This window comes from Meriones unguiculatus, chromosome 3 (assembly GCF_030254825.1).
Source record: "Meriones unguiculatus strain TT.TT164.6M chromosome 3, Bangor_MerUng_6.1, whole genome shotgun sequence".
In the NCBI taxonomy this organism is placed as follows: Eukaryota; Metazoa; Chordata; class Mammalia; order Rodentia; family Muridae; genus Meriones; species Meriones unguiculatus.
Window position 1 is genome coordinate 104,886,195 of NC_083351.1, and position 18,154 is coordinate 104,904,348.

The 18,154-nt window shown below is 39.9% G+C and overlaps 1 protein-coding gene across 2 annotated transcripts in view; it reads right to left on the minus strand.

Moving 5' to 3' along the window:
• Marchf11 (membrane associated ring-CH-type finger 11) overlaps positions 1 to 18,154 on the minus strand; it is a 107,936-nt gene that overhangs the window by 7,128 nt on the left and 82,654 nt on the right. The window contains exon 3 of one of the 2 annotated variants that reach the window (XM_060380411.1): positions 14,439 to 14,631. The exons of the other annotated variant lie outside the window; for it this stretch is intronic. Within the exon in view, the coding sequence (XP_060236394.1) occupies positions 14,439 to 14,631 (193 nt within the window). The remainder of the gene's footprint in view (positions 1 to 14,438; positions 14,632 to 18,154) is intronic. 2 annotated transcript variants of the gene reach the window in all.

Sequence of the window (18,154 nt, forward strand, 5' to 3'; positions counted from 1 at the left end):
CACTAATGTTCAGAAGCCCCCACCCTGTTCAAGTAGATAAGTTTACACCTCAAGAGGTGAACATTACACTAAAAGAAACCCTAAGTTGATGGACTTTCTCCAAGTCCACAGCATAAATTTCCATGTCTGTTCTATAGCACTGTCTCCTTGTTCTGTGGGGTCTTTTCTATAGCACTGTCTCCTTGTTCTGTGGGGTCTACGTTCCTTAGGTGGATGGGAGGAGCCCATTTAGATTAGACCTCCAGGGCTGATTGCACCAGGGTAGGAAAGACACAGACTGTGAAGCCCATCTTGATGCTGTAGTCAGATTTCACTGGCTGAACTCAGTGAAGTAGACCCTTTTCCAAAATGTACTGACAAAGCTTAAATTTATTCTGTCTGCCCATCACTGCTTCAGTAAATGGCCATTGCTTGCTCTGTCTGCTTAGCTAAACATCGATTGAAAACATTATAGAGAAATGGCACCCACCGAATGGTGGTCTATTAAGAACAGTTTATTCTGTTTCCTTGTTAAACATAATCTGTCAGCTCTTCTTCCCTTCCTATCACCTCCAGCTCCCATAGGACAGATCTGTTTTATTCATTTCTTGTACAATAATACCTTGTATAAACACTGTGGTTCCTAATCTGCTGTGTGCTCCCAAGTAGTCTGAGTCCTGTCTTCTTTTTCCTTTTGGTGGATATTATTCCTATTCCATTGCCTGGCATATGATAAAAATTCAATCAATCAACCCTTGCTGAATTCCAGAGAAAGAAAAAGAAAGAAACAGATCAGCGGGATCTACAGAATGCCTGAATCAAGCCTTGACTAAATCTAGTTCTGTTAGTATTATGTAAGCAGTACAAACATCTTAAGTATATAACCCTTTGAAACAATAAAGTATGTTTTAAAACACTGGCAGATGAACTCAAACATGTGACTCAAAAACGGATGTGAAGAGAGCTTAAGGGGTCATTGGCTTTATTTTATGACAGTAGGTTTTGCCTTCAGGGGAAAGCGGGGATGAACAGAGGCTCATTGGTGGCAGAAGAGTTACAGGGATTTGTATTTAGCCCAGGAAACTGAGTATTCTTCTCCTCCATTCTCTTGTCAGCCTGTCAGCAAATACTGGCTGCAGCAAAACAATTATGAAGCCAGATGCTTACAAAATGATGGCCAGGACTAAAGCCTAAGGAACACTATGGATTCCTCCCTATTGTTTCCAGGGGGGAGGGGGAAGAGGAGAAGACAGAGAATGAAAAGCAAGCTGCTAGTCATCTCAGATTGTCTGAAAAGTCAACTCATCAATCAATCATTATTTTATTATTCCTTGGAAGTTAGAGACTCTCTTAACCATTTTGTTACTAACCTCGGAGAACAAACCTGCCACTGGTATAGTCATAGAACATTCCTCCAAAGCTATGAACTGCTACAGATTATAAATCCATAGTATGGCCAACAAGAGGAGGTTAAAGTAATTCTCTCTCCGCAGAAGAAACTTAAGAAACTTCAAGATGAGGCAAGGGTGAGGTGTGTGCTTGTTTATGTGTGTGTGTGTGTGTCTGTCTGTCTGAATGTCTGCCTGTGGGTACACCTGCGTGTGTGTGCATGTGTGTGTATAAGAATGGTGTGGATATGTGGGTGCCATGGCAGATGTATAGAGATCAGAAGGCAACTTTGTTCTTTCCTTCTACCTTTTGTGAGTTCCAGATATCATACTCAGTTCAGCAGGTTTTATCTGCAAACACTTTTACACACTGAGCCTTCTCTCCAGGTCATATGTGATTCTTTATACAGATAATATTTATTAAGAAAAACAACAGAAAGAGAGAAAGGGCTTATGGGATAGATTATCATGGTTTCTACTCCCTTTACTAATGTGTCTATACTTTTTTGTTGGATTAATTATAAGTGGATGAATAAAGATATGTGTGTGTATGTATGCACACACATACACACACACACACACATATATATGATTGGGATTTTAGAAAAAATAATTTCTCATCTAAAATTGGCTCCTCCAATAATAATGCAACCTCACCCACTGGAAGCTGGGCTCAGCTCTCTGCACTCATTCAGATGTCAAGCTGTTCCCTCCCTTCCCTGGGTCTTCCCTCTTTCCTCTGACTTGGAACATCTCTTCTCCCAGGTTGTCTATGTCTGGCCCTACCTTTAAAATGTGCAATGTAAAAAGCAAATCTTTCTCAAGACCACATTCCCTCTAGATTCCACCCAGTTTTAACTGTGTCTTCTGTCAGGCGAGACTTGAGAACTTTGGTTTTGAGCCCTCTTGTGCCCATCTTCACACTGCTGCAGTTACTCTTCTCTGTGCTCCCTTGTACTGCCAAATCCTTGCTTCTCTTTACCTGGAGTGATTTCTGATTGGGCCATATGAGCCTCCTCTCTCCCTCAGCTTACCTTCCTACTCTGGCCATGTTCCTCCACTCTTTTTATCTCCCTGTGTTCCTCAAACTTCAGGTCACCTTGTAGACACCTGGATGTAGCTCCTATGTTTCTAGCTCCTATGTCTATCTTGAGCTGAGGACTCTTAATTCTAGCTCCTCGCTGACCACATTCCCTAGGATTCCCCAGAAACTCTGACAACAATAAATGTTCAAGAGGAATCCATGACTTTTCTCTCCTTTAATGGTCTTCTGATGCCACACTGTTCAGGAACTAACATCAGCCTCTCTGTGGGTTCCAGCTGAGGGGCTTTCCCTGGATCTCCAGCAGCAACTCCTTCCAATTGTTACCACATTAGTCACTGTGTCATTGCTTTTCATTATGGAAGTCCCCTACCAAGCTTAAGAAATCCATAAGCACTTGTTTAGATTATAACATCTTTATTACCCCCAGAAACACATACATATGGCTGTCCACCGAGCCTATGATTATCAGTGACATTTCTTCAGTATCAGGATGGTCAACCATATGCAGAAAGTATTTCTTTATTTTTTATTTTTATTTTTATTAATTACACTTTATTTACTTCGTATGCTCCATAAGCTCCTCTCTCCTCCCCTCCCAATCCAACCCACCCACCCCCTTCTTCACCCACGCCCCTCCCCAAGTCCACTGATAAGGGAGGTCCGCCTCTCCTTCTTTCTGATCTTAGTCTATCAGATCTCATCAGGAGTGGCTGCATTGTCATCTTCTGTGGCCTGGTAAGGCTGCTCCCCCCTCAGGGGGAGGTGATCAAAGATCAGGCCAATCACTTCATGTCAGAGGCAGTCCCTCTTCCCATTACTATGTAACCCACTTGGACACTAAACTGCCATGGGCTACATCTGTGCAGGGGTTCTAGGTTATCTCCATGCATGGTACTTGGTTGGAGCATGAGTCTCTGGGAAGACCCCTGTGTTCAAATTTCTGGTTCTGTTGCTCTCCTCGTGGAGTTCCTGTCCTCCCCAGATCTTACTATTTCCCACTTCTTACATAAGATTCCATGCACACTGCCCAACATTTGGCCATAAGTCTTAGCATCTGCTTTGATAAGTCTTCAGGGCAGAGCCTTTCAGAGGTCCTCTGTGGCGGATTTCTAGCTTGTTTCCTGTTTTCTTCTTCTTCTGATGTTCTTCCTCTTTGCCTTTTGGGATGGGGATTGAGCATTTTAGTCAGGGTTCTCTCTCTTGATTAGTTTCTCTAAATGTACAGATTTTAGTAGGTTTATCCTATATTACATGTCTATATGAGTGAGTATATACCATGTGTGTCTTTCTGCTTCTGAGACAGCTCACTCAGGATGATCCTTTCCAGATCCCACCATTTACCTGCAAATTTCATGATTTCCTTATTTTTCATGGCTGAGTAATATTCCATTGTGTAGATATGCCACAATTTCTGCATCCATTCTTCAGTTGAGGGGCAGCTGGGCTGTTTCCAGCTTCTGGCTATTACAAATAAAGCTGCTACAAACATGGTTGAGCAAATGTCCTTATTGTGTACTTGAGCCTCTTTTGGATATATGCCTAGGAGTGGTATGGCTGGATCTTGAGGAAGTGCTATTCCTAGTTGTCTGAGAAAGCGCCAGATTGCTTTCCAGAGTGGTTGTACAGGTTTACATTCCCACCAGCAATGGAGGAGGGTTCCCCTTTCTCCACAATGTCTCCAGCATGTGTTGTCACTCGAGTTTTTCTTCTTGGCCATTCTGATGGGTGTAAGGTGAAATCTCAGGGTCGTTTTGGTTTGCATTTCCCTGATGGCTAATGACGTTAAGCAAGAAAAGTATTTCTTAAGGTCTCTCGACCTGTGATTTAGGGGTCAACCTGGTCTATAGATCAAGTTCCAAAATAGCCAAGGCTATGTAGAGAAACCCAATCTTGAGAGAAAAAGAGGGGAGGGGAAGACAAAGAGAAGGGGTATTATGTTGCTTAGTCTCAGTAGTGGCCCCCGCTTTAGACCCTTTCCATGTTTCTGCTCTAATTCAAAAGTTAGCTCAAGATTTTTCCTCCAGGAAGGCTTTGCTGCTCCTGACTTGATTACCCCACCTCTCATCAGTTCTCAGAAACTTCTCTCCTGGCACTTTCCAGGTTATATTTAATCTTCTCCTGCATCAAGTAGACCTTGCAGTGGGCACGCTAAATCTCTCTTTAGCAAATGCAAAAGGGCCAGACAGTGAATTGTTCAGGCTACGCAAACTTTCTGGTCTCTGTTGCAACTTTTGATAGCACAGACGTAAGCGGATATGGCTTTACCTCAATACAAAACTACGAGCCATCACAGTTTCAGTTTGGTACAATTTCATGTATCGTAAGTTCCTTTGATATATTTAGCTATTTAAAATGCAGAAGAAAAAAAAAACAAAAAAAAACCTAGTCCAACTATTCTTAAGTCACAAAGAGACAATGTGTCCTATCTAGCCTTATGTGCTGTGTGCTGACCAATTTTCTGCTTCATTCTCTGTCCTGTACTTCAGGAGCAGCATGAGCTAAATACACAATGCAAGCGGAATGAGTCTCAACTAGCAACTCAAACACTTTTTGCTAGACAGCTCTACATGGAGAGAGACAGCTGAGGGTGTCTGAATTTCCTATGAAGGAGATGAAAGTCAACAATAATAGTACACTCAGTCTGCTCTTCTGTTAATTTTATTAATATTTCTTTAAGGGAAATAGTTTTTACAAGGTTATGTAAGATGAAGACTTTCTAGAGGTGGTATCTTTCATTTTTACCCTTCATGGGAGACCCTATGGTGTTAATTAGTAATGAAAGACCATTCCAATGCAGCCCAGAAAAGCATGTATCAAAAACGATTTCCTTCCTCTTCTACTTCCTGTGGTTCAAAATACAACAGTATCAATAATAGCCAACCATGATAATAATCTTTTTGAAAACTGGTAAACATCACTATGATTAAGGCATAGAAAACCCTATAATTTATGCCTTCAGAGAGAGGGATAATGACCTGCTTCTCAGAGCATTTAGAATGTAAAAGTCTGCTTTTCTTTAACCATTTCAACAGCTCAGGGTCATTCTGTCTCTGCCCACAGCATGTACCCAAATTTCAGTCACAGTCTGTAGCATTCGAGGCTGGGGCTCTGTTCAGGGTAGACTTGGATTGTGTTTCAGGTTGGCTGATTACATCAGACACTTTCTGAATGAAATGGTGGCATTTCCTAGGGTCTGGGGCAGTTAGCCAGTTCTGAAGTAAGGGAATAATGATATGTCCATGTTAAAAAGTTCACTACAGCTAAAGAATGGTTTCTAGCGAGCTAGCAGAGCGTGTACTCTGTCGTAGTTGTGGTCAAACATGGCATAGAATCTGACAGTGCAGCCAACCATATAGCCTATCTTCCACTTAAGACGGCTTGAGGGGAAACCCAGAGGAGCTCAGGGAAAGAACAGAGGACTGCTCTGTCCTTATTACAGAAGCAGAAGGGTGAAGGTCCCCTAACAACCGAGAACTGAGCGATGTGGGTCCCTGATAAAATTACAGTACAAGAAAAATAAAGGAATTTCCTGTAGCTGAAAATTACAGTGATACCGACATTCAAGAAAGGAAATACAAGCTAATCAACTTTTGTGGTTGTTATGCCAAACAGTGTTTAAGCTGAGATTCCTTTATCATATGTCTTATGATTCATGCAGACCTAAACACATCATGCTTCCTACAAAGCTCAGCAGAACACAAAAGCAACAATGCCTCCCACAGCCCAGCCTTACCCAAAACCCAGGCTGTCAAACACGACTCAAGCAGCTTCCTGCACCCTACCCTGTGGCTCAGGGCTCACTATTGACTTCAAAGCTTTCTTTCTCGATAACTGAAGTGACTTAGTCCCCAACCAGGTCATGACGGCAGTAGCTGGGTAAAAGGGCAGGGTGTGATAAAGGTCTGCATCTAGATTCTGAGTGTTTTGTCAGAGAAGAGCATCCACATGTTTAGGACAGGTTTCCATCTTTTTGATGGATGCTGCCAGTGGGTTTGAATGGAGAAGGCCTGCCCAGTCCAGGTCACTCTGGAATGTAAGTGTCTGAGGAAAGGATGGGAGAATGGCTGGAAGTAGAAGGTTATCTACCTTTCCACAGGGAAAGTTAGCCCATGCTGGAATATGCCAGACTCTGGTTGTCTGGCCCCACTTTCAGGCAGGTGGGGAAAGAGCCTCCTCCACCTATTTGACTTCCCAAGCCCATACCTGTAGAACAACATCCCCCACAGGACATAAACAGAGGAACAATCATGTTGGTGTTCTCTTGCTAATTTTACATGATTCATTTGGAACAATCTGATGAATTTTATATGTATCTGTAGATATCGCATAGCTTTAACACATGTGATCTGTGGGCAATGACCCCCACCGGTTCAGCTTCAAGCACACACACCTTACCTATTATGTATAGTCAGTAACATAGAGGCTCTTTCGTTGCCCCCTAAATTGTGACCTGTCTCAACTTCTAATGAAAAATATTGTTAACTCTTCTGTCTTCTCTGTAAATTTAGTTTTTACACAAAACACTTTTAAAATATTGGCAACTTCTGAGTCATTTCAAAAGGTGTCAGAAAACAAGAACTTATGTCTTTTCTTCGGTTTTGCTTGAGATGTATTAGAATTTAATATTCCCATAACAGGAGATCTGTTTTCTTAATTATGTTGTCTTATGCCAATTGATTCTTATTTATTGAAAGCAATGGAGATGACCCACAGACCTATTTTGTCATTATGTGAGTGTATCTAATAAGGGAATTTATTTGTGATAATAATGAAGTTTCTTATCAAAACTATTCATTTTTACTCACTTAATACCAGGAGTTAGAAAATGTCCTTTAAATTTTTCTTATCAACATGTTAAAGCACATGATTATTTAGTTCTCTCTCTTTCCTGAGTGTGCATGCGTATGTGTGTGTGTGTGTGATGTGATGTGTGCATATGATGTATGTGAGCAGTTACTCATGTGCCACTACAATTGTGTAAAGTCAGCGGATAATTTTCAAGAGTCAGTCCTAGCCTTTGTACATTTTTTAAAGATTTATTTTTATTTTCTGTGCATGAGTGTTTTACTTTCATGCATGTGTGTGCACCACATGTTTTGCAGGTGGTTGTGAAGTGCCATGTTGGTGCTAGGAGCCAAACCTAGTTTCTCTGAAAGAGTAGGAAGGGCTTGTGGCCACTGAGCCATCTCCCGAGTCCCTACTGACATTAGTTCTGAGGCAGGGTACCTCTTACTTTTGCCACTGGGCATGTCAGGCTAGCCGGCTCATGAGCTACATGTGATTTTCCTGCCTCCACTCCCATTTCCCACAGGAGTGCTGCTTTTACTGGGACACACTGGCACAGTGCTGGATCTGGCATTTTACTTAGGGTCAGAGTACCCAACTCAGGTCATCAGGCTTGTACCACAAGCACATTTACTCCCTGAACCATCTTCCTGCCTCTATTTTTAGTTTTTCTACCTGGAAAAAAAACTTAGAAAATGAAACAAAATCACTTATATAGTGAATGCTAACCTAAATTAAAAGGCCAGAGAAAAGTATTAGCTTGGCTCTTTAAGATGTAAATATCTGTCTAATACAGTCAACCAAACACTGAATTGTATTTATCATTCTAATGCTCTGTAATGAAATATGAATACATTAGTGACTGTAGCTCTGAGAAATGTGTGTGCCCAAGAAACTTCAGCCAAATAAATGTTTGACTATGAGAAGTACATTTCAATAGGGCTATCCTCATGACTCTGAGACTTGTTTGAATTTAAATAACTGTTTTGATTGAAGATCTAGGAGAGTGAAAGTTTATTTGGGGTAATTTGAGCCTCCTGTGAAGGAGCATATGTTTCAGTGTTGACTGTAATTGGTACAGAAGGAAGAAAATATTTTGATCTGATTGTCGTTCTAGTATATCCTGGTTTACTTTTTAGAATTTCCTAAATTTGGGAGAATTCAGAATCAGAGTAAGTAGTCATATTAAATGCACATCATTATTTCAGAAGAGATCTATTGTGTTCATAATGGGATGGTTGTAGACTTCTGTCCTTATTGTGAAAGAGCGCTGAGAGAGAGTTTTGGCTCCAAGTGGGTACATCTGAGTGTGTGTACAAAGGAGCATGAGTGTCAATCCTCCTCCATTCTGTGATCTTCTGCTTTAAATTCAGAAATTAATAGGGAGAAGAAAGGTCACAGATCAGTGTTTTAGCTGAGGAGCCAAGTGAGAGAAGGAGGCTGTTTTCTTCAGCTATTTTCAGCCAATACATTCTACACAGAGAGTGGAGATGTCAAAAAACAGCAGAAAGCAGCTGACCCCAGAGCATCTAAGCTACCGGGATGTTCTAGAGTCAGTTGGGACCACTCTCCATCACTGCTGCTGAGCATCACCTCAGAGAGAAAGCACAGAAGTGACACACAGGGTATGTGCTGTGTCTTTGCACACTGCACCACTCTTCTTCAAGACCGAAGGGAAGACAAACTGCCCACTGGCATGCCCCCGGGTGGCCATGCTTATTTTCTTAGATAAAACTGTCATACTTACTTAGTTATAGAACTGATTTGAAGAAAATGAATCCAATACTGTTTTGTATAGCTAAAGCCACCAGCAGTGATAAGAGAATGCGGAAATGGCTGCCAAGGCATGGGAAACAAGAACTTTTCTTTGGTGGGTTGTGAATGGTAAAGGTTGTAGAGTGGATTATTGAAAGGGATTTTCTAAAATCTAACACACATGCCTACTACTCTGGCCAGCCAATCTGCTCTTAGAAACTTGGCTGAAGAAACAATGAAAACACATGTCTGCTACAGTATTATCCCTCATGGCAAAAGTGACATTGATTGCCTTAAATAGCATCAGTTGATGGATGGTGAAATAAATCATGGTATAACCAACACGGAAAGCTCTGGGGATCACACTGTTGGATAGCAACGACAATTTGCTGTACATGTTTGTAGAACATAAACACAAAATTCCTCAGAATGATTAGATATACATTAAAATGTTGACAATGATGTCCATTCTCTTGACACAAAGGAAGTGTCACATCAAGAAGAGGACTGTGAGTCACATGGCCTTTTTATAACCACAGATTTTACAATTACAAATGAAATAGGTGTGTGTGCATAGTATGTGCATAGCTAGAAATATTTTAAAAGGAAACATCAATCCATTTTTTCAAAAGAAAGCAACAATAAGGAGTGTTTTCCATTGTGTCCCAGGAAGGAGCAGAACCTATCTTTCACAGACATGGATTTCCCACCAACTGAAGGTATTTATTAAACTTTTTAAAAATCTGTTGTCTAACTCTGGGGTGTTGCCTAAGTAAAGATGTATAATTTTTGCAAGAAGATCTTCCAGGAGAAATTGTCAAGCACGTCTCTACTTTGTGGTTCTCAGCATCAACCAGAGTTGTCTTTCCATCCCTTCTGGACTCAGACTTTCTGAACCCCCTGCCACTTCACTCCTCTGTTAGTTCCTTGATTTTTGAGAACTGCAGTGTTCCAACAAGGAGAAGCTTGTTTTGTAGAATACTAACAGATTCCGAGATCTGGACCAGAATGCTGATCACCAGCCATATATGTCTACTTAGATTAATTTAAACAAAATGTAACTTAAAATCTACTTTTCTCATTCTCAACAGCCACAATTCCCAGTTTAAACAGCCAAGCATAGAGATGTGCCTGGTATTCAACAGTGCAGATGTGGGCCACTTTCATATCTATGGATATTTCTATTTGGCAGACTTGATCTATATATTTCAACATACATCCTGGCAGAATTTACAATATCAAAGTACTAACGTGATAAGCTGTCATATGGAGGAAGAAAATTAATTAATAATAAAAATATCAAAGAACCCACAAAATCAATGCATCAGGAAATGAATAATTAAATGCTCTCAATTAAAGATGTTTTCTGGCATTCCAGGATTTACCTCTGCTGTAGAGGGCTTCCCTAGCAAGGTCAACACCCTAGGTTTGTTCCTAGGCCCAAAAATGTTTTTACAAATCTTTAAATGTGTATATAATGATTTGGTTTCTTAAGTACTTAATAAAATGGCTAAATTTTATTTTTTCTGGTATTTTTATGGATGATTTTTTTAAGAACTGTCTATTCTTTGGAGCATGAGGGTGGGACTGGGAAGAGAGCAGGGAAGGGGCTGGGATCAGGCTGTAAAGAGATGAAAGAAAGGAAAGAAAGAAAGGAGAAAGAAAGAAAGAAAGAAAGAAAGAAAGAAAGAAAGAAAGAAAGAAAGAGAGAAAGAAAAGTTTGGAAAGCAGGTAAAAATACTTCCAACTATTTCTAAGCCTTCTCTGTGGAAAAATGATGCAGCTTCCTCCAGTGCTGGGAAGCAGGTATCTCTGCTGTCACCAGACATTAGCCATTAGCTTGTCTATCACTTTCTCCTTAAAATTTCTTTGAGACTTTCCCTCCATGTAGTACCCAAGTAGGGATCACTCCCTACTCCATTCAACTACCATTTTCTTGCCTATGATGTCACATCCCATTATATTCCAACTATGTTTATGCACCTATGCTCTCCGTCAACCAAATAACAAATAGTGACAGGCAATCTCCAAATAATTAAGTTTTGAAATGGCAATGCGTGTGTGTATCACAGAAACTTAGGTGTGTGTTCAGAGAAATGGAAGCCAGAAAAGCTTTTTGAAGAAAAAAATGAAAGGAGGTGGAGTAAATACTTGAAAAAACATAGTTGAGCTTGCCCACAGGGGTTAAGCTCAACTATGCTCAAGGATGGATACCAAGGAAGACAGTAGTTCAAGGTCAAACAGGTAGCCTTTCTAGTAAGATGTCCTTACAGAGGTATTTTTTGTGTGAGTTTATGGTGACCTCAGTACAAAGCTGTGGTTCTATAGTCTTTGGAGACAGTTCTTGAGACTCACGAGCATGAGATCCACTCTCAGTGTTCCAACATTTTATTTGGTTGATTGATTAGGGTCTGACAAGATGACGTTTTGATTCTGAATACCTCCATATTCACATGAAGCTCTGGCCTGCCTGGGGGTAGCAAAACAACTGATCCCACTTGTGTTCCTAGCACTCAGCACTGCGTTTGACACAGAACATGTCCAATAACTGGGTTGAGAAAACTCAACTCAAAATCTTTTTTTTTAATTTTTTATTTAACTTTTATTAATTACACTTTATTCCTTTTGTATCCCCCCATAAGCCCCTCCCTCCTCCCCTCCCGGTCCCACCCTCCCCCCTTTCTGCATGCATGCCTCTCCCCAAGTCTACTGATAGGGGAGGTCCTCCTCTCCTTCTTTCTGATTTTTTTTTTTTTTGTTCTTCTCAATGCAGTTTATTCAGGAACCTTGAACAATCTTCTGACCCTGGGGAAAGCCAGCCCAATCTTAAATCTCCTTTCCATTCTAATGCTGATTCTATGCCTTCTAGTCAGTAGTTTCTAAGGTGTAAGCTATGTAGTTTTTGTTAGTATGTGCCTTTAATTAGGAGACACATTAATTTGCAATGTTGGCAGGGGCTAATACTGGCCATAATTCAGTTGGCTAATGCATCCTTTACTATGTTACTTTCTCAATTTCTTAGGGTAAAAAGAAAAACTGACATTTTCACAGCTCTAAAACAGTCTGATTAATAAGGTTGCCAAATGAAATGATCTGAATTAATGTTTTTTTTTCAACTTTGCAAATAGATCACTGAATGATGAGAGTGAGGTCTGATGAGCCAAAAAAAAAAAAAGTGTTTTCAATATTTATAACAGATAAAAATTCACTTTCTAAAATGTCTCTAGAAAATATGGGAAGTATTTTTGTTTCTAAGAGATGTAAGTTTTATAAAATGAGGGAAAATTCAAGTTTCACAAGAGGAGCACAAATAGCACATATTTCCAAAAGATTACTAGTTCACATGTCTGTGTTCTTGAAAGCAGAGTTCTAATACTCTTAATTTAAATGCTGACAATAATATTTATAATTTAGCAATGCATGCACACTGAGAAGCTCATGAAAATGCTTTCCTGCCTAGGAGTCATCTGGTCTTTTCTAGTTCTACAAAGAGGTAAGGAAAGGCAACCAGATCTTACAAGTTAAATTTTGAACCAGTGATTCGTAGTGTTTGTTTGCTGTCTTTCACACTCTTATTTAAATTTATTTTAGTTGGCACACAAAAACGCAAAACTGCAGCTTTTAGTATACATGTAATGTTCATATTAAATAAATAGATCTATATTCTTCTGAATTTGTCCCTTATTTATGGGGAAACTTTTAAAAATCCTTTCCTCCAGGCTAGGAAGCACTTTCCTTGTAATACCAAAAGCCTTCCACATTTTGTAACAGACACTAGGGGAAGTAAATTCAGTCTCTGAGACGCTCGAGGAGTTTTGTGTGAAGAGTAATTTCACGAGTCCTCTTTATTTACAGGAATGCCCTACCATCAAACCTGAAGAGAGATTTGAAATTTTCTGAGCATGTTTACTGTACAAGAGCTCATACACATGATCAGACTAATTACCCAGGCACTCTGTACTTGGATTATCAACCTGCACGACAAATGAGAGAGAGACAGCCTTTATTTCTCACTTTAGGTCTGAAATTTCATCATTTTCTCCCTTGCTAGTCTTCTATTAGTGACAAGGGAAGTAAGAAAGCAAGGAAAGCCAGGATGATTATACACTGTGCATAAACTTGCTTTCATAAAACAACTGAGGGTACCAAATTTACTAATTAAGACTCCCATTAGTACAGACATTAATTCACATGACGTAGGGTCATTTTGGTGTTTCTGACTTATGCATATATATCCAATATACCATTGCCAACTAATAACAGGATTTTTTTCATCATCAATGTCACCTCTCTTTTGACTTGCATGGTTAGAGATTGTTGCCCCATTTCATGGATACAAAGATGGAGGATGGAGCGATGAAGCAAGCCTACTCAGGCAGAGGCTGGGATCAGAAACTAAGTCATCTGATCATACATGCAGCATTTTCCCAAGCATCTTTGGCTCTTCGGCTTCAGTGTTCATCACCCCTGCAGAAAATGTGGACAATGCCAACTCCAGTTCTGCCTCTCGAGATTCAGTAGGTCAGGCATGGGCATTTCAGATTCTGATTCAGGCATGGGCCCATCTGGTTGATGGGCATTTCTAACCAGATGAGAGGATGCTACTGTTGCCAGTGGTCCAGGGGAAACATTTGCAGAAAACCATTTTTTTTTAATCATGGCTACCTTACCCTTTGGTTCTTTTTACCACCAGGAGGCTGCAAACCAAATCAGAGAAGACAACTTCTCCCCAGGGCCCTTCTCCAGGCACTTTCATCACATACCCATCAACTGTCACTGTTACAGTGCCTGTGAGGAGACCACAGACACACACACACACACACACACACACACACACACACACACATCACAGAATGTTGCATGAATCAACTTCCATTGACTGGCCACGTGACCCATAAGCATAACCTTTCTTGTGAAGTCTAGTTTAGCTGCATTTAGGGAAACTAAGAAATGTTTCCTCTCCTCAGCCACTGAATTTATTAGGCACAATGAAACAAAAGTGAACAAGAAAAACCGTCCATGTCCTCAACTTTCAGCAGGGCCCTTTATGCTCCCAGAGGAATCTGAGTCCCAATTACGAAGCATGTTTTTTAGAGCACAGTCATCTCGGCAAACCCACAGTATTGCTGTTGACATTGGCCCATGCTTCCTTCGCTTTGGAAAGGGAACTTATTTGTTCTTGCCCCCGAGAAACAAATGACATTCCTAACTGCTCACCCCAAGTAATTTCTTCAACCACTCCATCTTCTTTTTGGCTGCAAAATATGCCACATTAAATGAACACTAACCTCTTATTTTTCTTTTCAAACTACCCTGGAAGCAGCCAAGTTGTGGCCACCTCCTCTTCCTGCCCCAGTAATTACCCAGAAGCCAAGATAATGTATAAAGCAACATTCTTGAACATATTTGACTAGACTGGTGAAAACGCAGAGGCTGAAAGAGATGCATTACTGACAGTTTGTGAATATTTAACACCGCGGTCTTACCTATGCACACTAGATCCATAAAACCATACATTCCATAGCAGATTTGAAAAAGGATGTCCTTCCTCTGCCACACTGCATAGGGGCTGAAGGCTGACCAGAGGAGCCAAGTCACACTTGCTATTAAGAACAGGGATCCTAGGATTACAGCAATCATCTGAACTTTCTCAACCAGTGTTATAGAAATGCTCTGCCACTAAAAGAGAAACAGAGGCATGTAAGGAAAAGGTGCTTCACAGAGTTAAAAAGAAAAGGGAAAAAAATCATATTTTAGTGTTTCTCGTTAAGATGCTATTCCCCCTTCAATCTGATTATCCCCCAAACAAATTTCTGTATTACATCCAGAATATAAAAATAGACAGGCAGTTAAAAATCAGTGAATTTCCTTTGACTGTTATTTTCATTAATTCGCAATTCTCAATATTTAATATGGTTTTAGTCCAGGTAATAATACATAGTATGAATGGCTCAGGGATGTTTGGTACTTGAAAATCACATACCCACATGAAATTCTCACAACTCACAATGAAGGTTCCTCTATATCAAGCTTTTTTCCCCCTTCATGTATTTTTTTTTTTTTAAGAAAGGGAAAATTCCTTCCAGTTCTAGCAGAAGAATGTAAAGTAGCAAATAAACAGTATGTGATCATCAGTGAAAATAGTCATCAAAAGTAATGCATATGAAAATAATCATGCAAGAACCACAGAGCTGCTCTTATCTCTTAATAGTATAGCTCACATTATTAACTGTAACCGGCTCACTATCAGTGCGTAAACAATGGAGCATTTTTATCAAGATTTAGAACTTATATGCCAATGGTGGATCTTAGAAACACATGAAACACAGTGGTACACAGTGTTCAACAAAAAGTGAGTTAGTATCCTACATATCAATATTTGAGAGCACTTACAAGTGCTCCAAACATCACTCAGTGGTCCTATTAGCTTGCGAAGGTCAGTTAATCATGTTCTCAGTGTTATATGCTTGAGAATTATTCAAGAAATGATGGTTAAGCCATAAGCAATGAAAAACACAAGAGCCTGCAGACATTCAGCCTGTTGGGCAAAGCCCTGGCTGTTGCTATGTTGGGCTCATTGAAGAACCTTCCCCACTGAAGCCCAACCTAATATGTCCATTCAAAAAAATCTGAGTTTTGTTAAAATTCATACTTACCTTAAGTCTGAGCATATATGCTCTGAACGTACCGTACATCTACCCTCAGCCGTAATTTCTCTCTAAGCCTCTCCCTTCTTCCTTTCCTCTGTTTTTCACACATACTTCATCAGCAGATAACTTGTAGTAATCAACTTGTAGTATTTTAAATCTGAACTATCCTTCTAGTATTCACAGATATATTATTGAATTCTGTACTTGTTATAGATCAAATGTCAACATGCACTTAAAATAGTTCTCTACAATCATTTACTTAACAAAAGGCAGAGCACCAACAGCCAACAGTTCTTCCCTGTGAGAAACATGGTCTTCATTTTAAGGTGAGGTTACCTTCTTCACTTTAACAAATCTGAATAAATAATCAACTGTTGAGTATTATTTCATAGTTACAAGTGAACAAGGTTGTATTTCAAGTGTATTTTTGCTTTTTCTTTTGGCTTCCTGATGTAATTAGAAACACATTCACTCCACCTCTAGGTATTTAATGGTAAATCAGCTTAAGCTTGTTGCCACCGAACAAATGTGGAAGGTCAGCGTCACGTGTTCTCTTAAGTGCTGCAGCACAGGAAGCACCACAGGAAGCCGGCATGCACCCTAAATGGATGCTGCCTGCCGCGCCTACATGCACGGTCCTGACCTGCATCGATCCCTTCAGGTAGAGAAAAACAAAGCAAACAAACAGAAAACCAAACCAAAACAAAGCATACATTTTGGGGATTTCGTTTTTTCAGACAGGGTCTCAATCATAGCAATGAACTCAGAATTATGTTGCTCCACAGACTCTTGAACAATGAGGAATACATTGCCGCAGCTGGCTCTAAAGTGACTCATACCTAAGTCTATGGGGTAGTGGTGGTATATGTGTGTGTGTGTGTGTATCTGTATGTCTCTGTGTCTGCATGTTTGTGTGTTTCTGTGTGTGTGTTTGTGTATGTGTATCTGTGTGTCTGTGCGTTTCTGTATGTCTCTGTGTCTTATGTGTTTCTGTATGTGTCTCTGTGTATGTGCATATGTTTGTATGTGTGCCTGTGTGTTTGTGTCTGTGTGTGTGGCTGTATGTGTGTCTGTGTGTATCTCTGTGTGTGTGTGTGTACATCTGTTTGTCTGTGTGTACTTCATTTTCATCTGGAGGTCCATATACTAAGTACATAGGACTGAATTACAGAACTCCTGGGTAACCAAAAATGAATGGCATTCAGCAAGAATGTCCTTCTTCACTGGTAGTATTTTTCTCTTGCCAATAGTCTGTGTGATAGAAGAGTAAAAGCTTAAGTTAAACAGTTCAGTGTTGGGTAAGTCATTATACTTCTTCAGCTAGACTTGTTAATTGTTTTAAGATTACCTAATAAGCTTAAATATATGACACTATGGATAGATGTTTGGCTGTGGAAAGAATGTGGCCAATACTATGGCTTGGAATTCTTGAAGACATAGGAGATGAAGTGGTCACATGGTCTCTGGCATGTGAGACACACTTAAATTTTCTGTAGGTCAAGCTTATGACCCACACAAGATTGCCCCTCCTTTGAAGAGAAAGCAAATGAGTAAAGGGACACTATTCAGGAGCAAGAAATACAGATGTTTTATCCTTGTTTGACTAAGGCCAAATTTAAGGTGGCTTAAAATGAGAAGGCCTGTAGTTTTGCATGATTATGTTTAATATCATGTAAGTGAGCTACAAGGAAATAAAAACCTAATTATGCTGGAATGGGAGTGTCAATTATGTACTATTGTTACCGATATTTTCTGTTGCTGGGGTTTTTCAAACTTAGTTTTAAAGAAGAAAAAACTGTATGTGTTCTTTGATGGATCCCCTGAAATGTTCTAGTATTACTTTGTGAATAATTTAACTTTCTCCATTAACAACACAAAAATTATCAACTAAATAGATGTTCCTCATGTGATGATGAACCCTAAATGTAACTTCACTTCACTGAATGGCTAATAAGGATAAACACTGTGGATGCCAACATTATAGAGTGTGATATTAGACACAGGGGCTTCCCTTTGTACAACATCATCATGGTGATTTCTTTGACATCTCTTGACAGCTCCTCCATATTTATAGCATTAGTTACAAAGGGAAAAAAGTTGTCTCATTCCTGCCATAGGAAAAAATAGCTCTATCTTCTGTGGTAGAGAATTCAACCAGCATGTTTTCTCTCAGAAAGCAGAGACTATCCATAGGCTCAGCTCAGATACACCTAGGCAGAACAACAAATGGAAAAAAAGGGTGACTCTTGTGAGTCCTGGCTTCCCACCTCATGGTATCCAAGGGCTAGACTTCAGTTTGAAAATACTTTAAAACTTGAGCTAAAAACTTCAGTAGTGAAACATATTTTTCTACTCTAGAGACACAAGTATGGTAGTTCGTGCCTGAAATCCCAGAGTTCAAGAGAGACATTGAAATTGTCACAAGACTAGGCCAACCTGGTGTGCTTAGTGACCTCTTGTAGAACTATGTCTCCATAATGAGATCTTGTCTCAAAAGGATTTCTTCTCATGTAATTTCTTTTCCCTTCCCTGTCCCCTCTCTATTTCTATCT